General features: G+C 40.0%; 1 protein-coding gene across 2 annotated transcripts in view; it reads right to left on the reverse strand.

The window, feature by feature from the left end:
• The window catches only part of LOC121927096 (ABI family member 3 binding protein), a 168,986-nt gene that overhangs the window by 47,589 nt on the left and 110,824 nt on the right, over window positions 1–10,573 (reverse strand). For both annotated transcript variants that reach the window (XM_042460648.1, XM_042460647.1), the window contains 5 exons: window positions 8,578–8,625; window positions 7,535–7,603; window positions 5,315–5,362; window positions 3,059–3,133; window positions 1,704–1,778 (listed from right to left, as the gene is read on the reverse strand). In XM_042460648.1, the coding sequence (XP_042316582.1) occupies window positions 1,704–1,778; window positions 3,059–3,133; window positions 5,315–5,362; window positions 7,535–7,603; window positions 8,578–8,625 (315 nt within the window). The remainder of the gene's footprint in view (window positions 1–1,703; window positions 1,779–3,058; window positions 3,134–5,314; window positions 5,363–7,534; window positions 7,604–8,577; window positions 8,626–10,573) is intronic.

Below are 10,573 nucleotides of genomic sequence, written 5' to 3' on the forward strand. Positions count from 1 at the left end.
GTGTCTATTTGGCGCGTTACAGACCACCCCTTTGGGGCTTCAAGCCCCAAGGACACCCGGTGGCAGCGGGGAAGAGGAGAAAGGGGCCGCTCAGCCCCTTTCTCCCTTGTGTCGCTGGTGCAGCTGTCTAAAGACTGCGCCAGTGACGCAAATCGCGGAAGGAGCTCTGTTTTGGAGCTCCTTCTAGCGCTGCAGAAAGAGTGCTCTTTGTGCCCTTGCGCCGCGCAAAGACATCACGTCCGCACCGCCCCGTTTGGAGGCCGTGCGTTTGTGACATTGTAATGGCGGCCCCTATGTGTATAGGTCACCGCCATTTTGTACATCCTGGGGATGTACTAGGGTTAGGTGTGTGCATAAGGCACGCACTTTCCCTAACCCTAGTACATACCCAGGACATATTTTAAGCTCGTCTGTAATGGGCCTATGTCTTCTTTCCAACAGTCCCCCCAACACCAGTGTTAAGATGAGGCTAGCAGAGTGAGAAAGGCAGACAGGATAAAGTCCTAGGATTTTCACTGCCCCATCCCAGATCTGTCCCTTCTCACTTGCTGCCCCTCACTCCTGGAATCTCCTTCCCTCACAAGCATGGGTCATCATCTCTTTAACCAGCTTCAAAACTGAGTTAAAGACAATACTGTTCAGGGGAGCATTCCCAGACATTACACAATTGTTATCTAATGTTCTTTTAATTTGTTGTCTGCTACATTTATTGTTTGAATGTTAACAGGTATTAATATGTATTATATTTAATTATTTTTGTAGAATGTATGCCATAGACAGGCTTATTTTATCTATTTTAATTGATTGTATTCACAGTGCTGTGTAGATTTACAGCACTATATAAATAAAGCTTAATAATAATAATAATAATAATAATAATAATAATAATAATAATAATAATAATAATAATTTGGGAAAGGAGGAAAGGATCACAAAAGCAGCAACACCAAACTTCAAGTTGTTTCCCCCCCTTCTCCAAATGCCACAGACAAGCATTTTTTTTCCCCAGTACCTCTTGTCTTGGTCTGTTTCACAAGAGAAAGCAGGAGCACTAGCACAGCTCCAATCTGCCAGCTAAGTCCTGGCAAAGCTCTCAAATCTTGAGTGGGACCCCACATTTGAAAGCTCCCTTTCCCCACCATCTCTCCTCCCCTGCCTCATATATACCAACTCCTTGCTCCAGTCAGTCAGTCTGTCACCACTCTGAGCTGCAGAAGTGATACCCTGCACACAACCATTGCAAGACTTTCCTAACTGCCACTGCCACTACTTGCAAGATGTGGCTAAGTGAATGAGCATGTGCAGGCAAGCAAACAAAATTCCTGACATGAAGAATGGGAGATACCGTAATATGAAGCAATCAGTGAGGCTTTGCAGTGGTTTTAAAGAACCCTGAAAGAGAAGCTTCATGTAACCATCATTCCCACCATCCTTGCTGCCCACTTTCCCCCCACTGCCCCCTGACACTCCCTTTTTCCTCATTGCTCCCCAAGGGGAGTAGGGCCTACTTTGAAAACCACTGCTCTAGGGTTTTTAACAATACAAGTGCTGAGAATCTTCAGGTTCCTGTAGAACCCAAAAATCGGTCCTGCAATCCTGCTAATGACATGTCCAAACATCCACAAGAAAGAAAGTTTAATTATATGCATTTGATCAAAGACACTGTCTGATATGAAGTAAATGATGAGCAGTGATTTATTTACCTGGTTTTGTTGGATGTACTTTGGGACTGGATGGTGTTTTAGGCTTGGATGAAACACGACGGCTGCCTTTTGAACCTGAAAAAAAGGAAGAAAAATAAAGCTGTGCCCTCAACTATCTTAATACTCCTTAGAGCAGGAGCAATTCTTTCTTGTCCCAATATGTTTCTGTGCTAGGTCTTCCATATATGCAGGAAATGGCTTCAGCCCCCCCTCCCCCAGTTTAACAAGGGAAATGCATTATTTCCTCATAAAGGAATCTGCTGGGAAAACAGGGTAGGTCTTTTTTCTTAAGGGCAGGAGCCTAACAGGTGCCTCCAACAGATCCATATGACATGGTGAAGCCTTTCTTTACCAGTTGTATTAAGGATTGCACAGACTTGGGATTGTAACTACTGCCTTCTTCTTTATGTACTGGATGTTCATAAAAAATCAGTTCAAAAATTTTCAGTGGCTGAATCAAATTAATACAGACATACACACTAAAGATCAATCAAATTGATACCAACACACAGGACACTGTATTAGTTTTCAGTTGTTTTCTAGCCCATTTGAAAGATATTTTGAACATGATCCAAACTGTTGTTTCAAGTTTACTTAAACCAGATTAAAACTGGCAATGTAGCACAGATGACTTCTTAAATGTAGAAACTGGTTATGTGAACTGAAGAAAACAAAAGACCTAATGCAATGTGTATGGAACTATCTTTTACATAAGACATTACAAGAAAAATGACTTATACAGTTGGCCAAACATGTGATTAGAAAGGAAAAACATTGTTCTGGTTGCTAAGCAGTGATTCATCTCATCAACAGATAAGAAAAAGAATCGACGAAGATACATCTGGCTGTTATTTTTTACTAATCATTCACATCACTCTTGAAATATTTTAATAAAGTTTTTATGTGTTTATGTGCATCTGAGTGTGTGTGTGGTTGCATATGGCAAAAAGCTGGAAATTGCTATAGTCTCAATTTTATGATGGTCCTGAGAAATTTCTGCAATTAATTTTGTTTGCAGCCTACTTTTCTCAGATATGCAGACGTGTGCATGTTAATTCATTCCTAATACAACCAGACCTCCATATCCACAGACTCTTTATCCACAGTTTTAACCATCCATGGCTTGAAAATATTTTTTTAAAAATCCCAAAAGTAAACCTTGATGTTACTATTTTATATAAGGGACATCATTTTACTGTGCCATCGTATTTAATGGGCGTAGAGCATCCATGGATTTTGCTGTCCACAGGGGGTCCTAGAACCAAACAGCAGTGGAGACCAAGGGCTCAGTGTAGCAGAGAGGTTACATATTTAATAAAAGTTTGCAGAAACTAAAAATGTGAGTGAACACTTACTAGGTTTGGTTCTCATTATACCGGGGCTAGGAGATGTTTTTGACTTGGCAGGAACTCGACTTGTTTCTTTAGGAGCTGAAACAATTAATCATGAGTCTTTTTAGTATAATTTCATGTCCACGCTGCTGCCAAAGAAAGAACCATTCTACAACAAATATGAGGAAAATAATACATGAAGACTAACCGTGACCATGTACATGCTTGACGGAGATATTGAATTCAGTGTTATAAATATTAGTATAAAGGCATTGATATAATGAAAGGCTTGATAAGCTAGACTCTAAAAATATACTACAGGTTGAGTTTCCATTATACAAAATTTCAAACCCTGAAATATTCCAATTCTCAGCCACTCATATGGATGATTTTGGATCCAAAATCATCCATATGAGTGGCTGAGATAGTGACATCTTTGTTTCTGGAGTTCAGTTTACACAAACTTTGTTTCATCCACACAATTATTAAAATTATTATGTATAAAATTGCCTTAAGACTATGTGTTTAAGGTGTATACAAAACATATTCAAATGTTATGTTTAGACTTGGGTCCTATCTACACAAAATCTCATGTAATGTACAAATATTCCAAAAAAACCTCCAGAATCCAAAACACTTTTGCTCCCAAGCATTTTGGATGAGGAAGACTCAAACTGTATGAAAAAAAAAAATTGAAACAGTTCTAAGTAAAACAAGGCAATCTGACTTTTTCAGGTCATTTTTCATGGAAATGGCTTTCAGTAATCCAATGGTTTTGTACATTTTCTTTGAATAACTCATGCCAGGTTATATCAAATGCAGCTTTTGAAATTCTTTTTCAAAAGCATTTTGCTGTGAGGGTAATAGGAGGTGGCGGCTTTTGTTTGTTTCTTTGTTTATTTATTTACTGAAACCACATTTCATATGGAAGGAAGTTTAATTTTTCTTTTTCCTGCTATGGTCTTGATAAAATCCCGAATACAAGCTATTATTAGCCTTAGTATAGCTTTTAGGAGGAGGAGATTTTGGCTGGTCTGCGACAAGGGATGCAATATCTGTTCTTGTGTGTTGTTATTCTGATGAAATTTGGGGCTTTATGTGCCAACTATTAAAAAGACAGCACAGTGGCTAATGACACATTCAGCATTTTCCTCTGGGCTCAAGCAAACACATTTAAACTCAAGTAGGCCATTGAAAGGTCTTGACAAGTTTTGTGCACTGGAAGAATGTTTCTCTGACTAGAGTCCTATCTGCATGGCCCAAATACAATGGTCTCCCCTTATTCCCTTGGTGAGACCAGATGATGTATGGCCCAAAGCCCAGATCTGGTGTGAGCAGACCTATGATGGCTGGCCAGCTCAGCACCAGAACTGGGTTTAAGTGTAGGTTTATTTTTAAAGTCTCTGTTTGCTCTTCCTGGAAGATCCAGAGCCTTCCATTCTGAACCTGGGTGCTGACCACACAAGCATCCCACTGAGCTGCCCAGTGAGTCCACCACCACTGTGGGCCACTGTGCTGTGAGATCAGAACAAGTTGCCCAACCATGTGACCATTGCTGGGCACCTTGTTCTGATTTCACAGCACAATGACCCATGGTGCTGGTGGACTCACTGGGCAGGTCAGTGGGATGCTTATGTGGTCAGCCACCCAGATTCAGAATGGAGGGCTTTGCAACAAAAGAGGGTTGTGGGAGCCCTGGAGGCAGGATAAATCAGACAGCTCTGCTCCAGTGCAGCGAGGACCTAGGTTAGGGCCAGCCTTTCTATGAGCAAAAAAAGGATTTTTGGTAGCTGAAATGCAAGCACTCCTGCATTAAGATTCCATGTGTTCCTCATCTTCTTATTAGTCCAATTTTAAACCATGTGTGGTTTCACTTTCTAGATCTAGCACAACAAGATGATTTTAGTAATGTCATGGAAGAAACATCAATAGGCATAATAAAAATGATGATACAGGGGCTGTGCAGACTGGCCATTAAGGCTGGCCTCGGGTGCAGTTGGGACGTGGTCTCCATACATGATGCCGTGTGCTGCTCCACGTGGTGTGTGGTATTGCAACACTCCTCTGGCACTGTGTTTACATGATGCCAGATCAGGGCCATGGCATGTGGTTGCCATGACCCTGATCCATCACAGCTGGAGGCGACTGCAGGCCACCCCTTAGGAGCAGTCTTCACAGCTTCATAATCTCTATGGATGTTACAGACATGATGTGCAATTCTGGCTAGTTGTAACTGAAAAGGAAAACAAATATAACCATCCATGTTTTAAATGTTTTTACCTAGAGTTGATTTTGGTTGCTCAGGTCTAAAGGTCACTGGTTCCATGCCTACATCAATAATAATAATAATAATAATAATAATAACAACCAACATTAATAATAATCTTGTAAATCACTATGGCAGCTAAGCAGAAAAGAATAATGGATGTTAACCATTATATATTTGTCTTCTGTAGTGGTATGAAGACATCCTCTGGATAGGTTGCTCCACCTCATTTACTCTAGCAGACAATATTTTTAAGCAATAAGGATTGCCTGGATTCTGAAGCCCCCATTCCTCAGCATGAGAGAATACTCTGTCTGAATAGACTTTTCCCACCAATTTCCAAGCATTAATTTGGAAGTTAACCCAGATTTCAGTGAAACATGTTTCTTTGCCTGAGAAGATCTGGTCTGAATAAGAAGGAAGATGATCCAGGCTCAGAGCCCATCAATCCATAAATCATGTCTTCCTGTGTGATAATGGAACAATGAAAATAATCCAGGCCTGTTCCAACTAAACTTTACATAGAACCCATTCCCTAGAGTCAAGGGACTGTCAGAGCATCAGCGTTCAATTGTCACAAAAACAGGAGAAAAACTGTCCATCTTGCAATTTGCAATTTGCTAATGAGGCGAAGATTCACTACCAGAAGAAACATTGGACCTCATCCCCTTTCCCTCCACCATTCCCTTCTCCTTTTGTGTCGTGTCTTTTAGATTGTAAGCCTGGGGGCAGGGAAACGTCTTATTAAAAATAATAATTGTAAGCCGCTCTGATAGCCATTGGGACTGAAGTGTGGGGTATAAATAACATAAATAAATAAATAAATAAAATACCAGAGAGCGCAGCATTAATACTATATCACAAAGTGAAACAGCTTTGAATTCTGACTCACATCTGCATGGTTCATGTCAGTCTGGCTCAGTCAATTTACCTCTTTGTGTAGAGTCTTCTGAGCATGCTCACACATAGATTTGAAATTCATCAACAGCATCACCTCTGCCATTACTGAGCAGTGTGTCATGCTTTATACACTGATATGAGCTTTTTCAGTCATATCATTTGTTCTTACTTCTGGCTTGCAGCATGAATGATAATCCTGACAGGGATAACCTGACAATTTACAGTTTCAAACTGTAAACTACCACCTCTACATCTCATCTACTCTTTGCCATATGAGAACTGCACTGTATCCTCCCAACCCATCCCTCAGGTCAGTGACTGTGGTGATCTGAATATGAGGCCTTTTATGAAAATACCTTCCCAAAATGAGAGCAGAGAAGGGTCCAGACAGGGTTTTCAATGAGGAAGAGATCTGGAGGAGGAGGAGAATGAGGAGGAAGATGAAGGCGGTGGTGGTGGTGGTGGTAGTAGTAGTAGTAGTAGTAGTAGTAGTAAAAATTTGTGTATGAAGAATTCAGACAAGTTGGAAAAAGTTGCCTGAAAGTAGGACACACAACTTAAACCTGGTCAAAACTGAGGCAGGAATTAAACTGCTTTGTGAAGACTGTTTTCTTATGCTAAGAGAAGTTCTACATTACTGGATAAAAATCCTGCTTCTTGGATTGACTGGGGCAGATCAACCCATCCAGAGAATGTCTTCTTCCACTACAGGGAAAAACTCATTTTTTTCTTTATCTGTAAATAACTTTCAGCTAGTTTATAACTCAACTAATATGAAGATTTCATTTAACCAACTTCAAACAAAAGTTGAAGTTCAGTCTACAAGTATATCCTTTGGCTACTGATCACCATATAAAGCTCTGAATATCAACATTGTTTCAAATACACTTATCTTTCCCAAAATAGGATGATGTGACAAATGCAGATATAATTTCACTAATATCTGTTTATTAGTGAAGGGGAGTTTGTAGGCAGATCAAATCAGTTTATATGGTAAGATCAACTGACAGTTACTGGTGTCCCTTCTAAAGCTTCTTTTCTGTTTCAAGCACAATAGAAAAGTTACTAGCAAAGAAAAAAACAGTATGAGTAGTCACATTCATCACCTTCTCTAGCCTGTATTATATAGGATTATGTCCTAGTAACTTCAAACTATCAAAGCCCATTGGGGAAAAAAACAGACTGTAAAAAGCTAGCAAGTTAGCAGATTTTCCATGTTAAAACTCTCTCAATATTGCCTTGCATCATTAGGAGAAAATATATTCAAAGCTATGTGAAAATAGATTAAAAACTAAAACCAATGCATTTATTCAAAGAAAACACAAGGAATTTACCGGATTTAGTCTGTGACATGTCAGTGCTGAACCAGGTTTTAGGTCTAGTAGGCACAGGGTGTCTCTCTTCTGGAAAGAGAATAAAGAACGAAATTTCTGAAACCATCGTTCGGAAATCTGGGTCTGACATCAGAAGCAATGAACATATGAGATACTATATGAAAAAAGCACAAATTCCCATTATAGATTAAGGAGACTGACTGCTATTGGAGCAGCAATAAAGGCATACAAACATAAACAATGACCCAGAGAACTGTTCTGATGATATTCTTCTCTTTGCTGAGACTGATGGCCCTTCCCTCCTCTAGCTCCTTCTGAGCACCTGGGAATTGGGAGTGAAGGTATTGATAATAGACATGCTGCAGGGGGTCTTACAGATATTATCACAATTCCAATTCATTCAGCCACAGTGTCTTAACATGGGCTTAGCTTGAAAGATATCATTAGCAATCTAATACTCAGCTGAACAATTCATTTATTTGCAACATTATGGGCAAATGCCAAATCCATATGAAGAATATGGCAGGGGATAGTAATATTTAAAAACAAAAACAAAAAACTATCATAGAACCTTTATTTTTATTAAAAATAATTTGCACATCTTGCATGTATAAACCTTGGACACAGACTTACAGGGGAGGAGGGCAAAATTAGGACATTGCTCCCCAAGAATCCTTCCCAATGAAATTTTCCTTTAGTCTCCAAATTTCTAGCATTGTAAAGCATGAGAAAATTATTCACACCTATAGCTCATATTTGCTTTGTTGGCATTCCCTTGGTAACTCTGCCCGCCCCTTTTCTTTGGATGCTTAAGCCATATTTCTAAATGCTCAACTGAAGTTTTAAGCTACTGCAAAACTAGAAATTTGGAGACTGAAGAAATTTTGGGGGGGGGCATTTGGAGAAGGAACAATGTCCTTACATTGCTCCCCACAACTATACCCAGATACAGAACACATTGTACTAAAGATCACACTCATAAGTGGCACAGAATGAAAACTCTGATGAAGAAGCATAGAGAATGATATCCTAAGATTATTTACCTATTTCTGTTTTTGGTGGCTCCATTTCAAAGACAATAGGTTTTAGAACTGTATAGAAACAAAACAAGGTGTATCTTATTTTATTGCAAAGTTTTCTGCAGTTCTTGTAAAATATTGTGCAGCAGTTAACAAAACTATTGCAACAATACAAAATGTAAAACCAAAGGTAATAAAATCCAACAAAAAGCAAAAATTATTACAAATATAATAAAAACACAAGTGAAAAGAATATATTTTTTGAAAATATACCAATTTTGCTGATTATACAGGGGTAAATCAAAATCTACATTTTTTGTATACATCCAACATTTTATCTGTTCTTCCTAAGCTTTTTTTAAAAAGTACTGAATCAAAGGAAAATCTGTATGTGGCTATACACAAAGAGGTTGTAAGGAAAAGTTGAAGAGTGGTGAGGAACTGACAATGACAATTAAGGGTTAGATTGGCAGGATGCAGACCACCCCTTTGGGGAGTCCTGCACCTGCCCCTTTCCCCAACAGATCAGGGCCTCAGCTGCCACAGCGGCAGCCCCAGAGGCCCCGATCCGCTGCTTTTCCAGGCCTCAGGGAAGCGGCAAAATGCCACTTCCCCGTGGCCTGGAAAGGGGTGTCCTTGGGGCTTCATGCCCCAAGGATACCCCAACAGCAGCGGGGAGAGAGAGAAAGGGGCTGCTCGGCCCCTTTCTCTTCTGTATTGCTGGCGCAGCCGTGTAAAGACCATGCCAGCAATATGCGGCGCGAAAGGAGCTCCGTTTTGGAGCTCCTTTCGGTGCCGCTGAAAGGGTGCCACAAGCACCCTTCAGCGGCGCCAAGACGTAATGGCTGCGCTGCAACATTTGGACGTGATGCGGCCATTAGTCAAAATAGTGGCACCCGTATGTACAGGGCACCGCCATTTTGACACCCCCATCACATGCTAGGGGTGAGGCCAGTATGGACGCTGCGTCCTCGGCCAGCCCCTAGCACATGACAGGGGTGCTGTATCTGCCAGTCTGGATACCGCCTTTGTCAAATATCAATGGAAGAGTGGGCAAGAGCACACTGTCTTAATAACAGAAAACTTTCCTAGAACTAGTGAATAATTATTATGATAAATAACCATTATTACGATAATAAAATATTACCATTATGATCAAACACGCAAAGACCTGCAAGCGAACTTCTTGTTGGATGAATCGGGATTTCCCAATATCCCCTCCTATCACAATTTTAGTAACTATCTGAAAAGCAACTTATGAAACAGGGAACCCTTCAAATTTAATGATGTGTGTGTGTGGCTGTAGGTGAAGGGGAGAGTAGAAATTAATAAAAATCAGAGGCACAGCTCTTGCATGACTGGAAATGCTTTCAGCTAAGCAACTATATATTTACATTACAGGTAGGGATTTTTTGTTATTGCAAGTGAGGAAAAATAATTCCTATGATTCCCCTCACCCATTGCAAGAAAAATGAACATTTCTGTGCTATTTCCACCCATTATGCATACATCCTGAAATGTTTCAGGAAATTATCCTGTGCAAAAATACATGTTTGTTTGCTTTTTTGTGTGAGAAGAGAATTGTGGGGGGTTTTGTGCTGCATTGCTGTTTTATATGCAAGATTTTTCTTATGCAAAATTGCAGTATTTTGCATAGAAAACAACAATCATGCACAACAAAACCACATGCCTAATTTTTGTGTAAGAACGCTGTTTGTTGAGCAAAATGTTTGTGTATATGATCTTTATGGTGAAGGATGGCAGTGTTTTGTATAGAAAACAGCAGTCTTGGAAAAAAATCCACACATGATTGTTTGGAAACAGTGTTCACCTTATCACTGCTATTTGCAGACACTGCTTTGTCACAATGTACAGGTGTGAAAGGGAAAAAGGCAAACAGCGCATTCATTAAATCAAAAGGAAGGAACCCTGCTAGATGATTAGTAAAGAGGGGGCTAACATGCAGTATGGGTATCTGCAGGTTGCCTCTCCTCTGACATGCTGTTTTGCTCACACTACA

The sequence above is a fragment of the Sceloporus undulatus genome, chromosome 3 (genome assembly GCF_019175285.1).
Source record: "Sceloporus undulatus isolate JIND9_A2432 ecotype Alabama chromosome 3, SceUnd_v1.1, whole genome shotgun sequence".
Taxonomy (NCBI): domain Eukaryota; kingdom Metazoa; phylum Chordata; class Lepidosauria; order Squamata; family Phrynosomatidae; genus Sceloporus; species Sceloporus undulatus.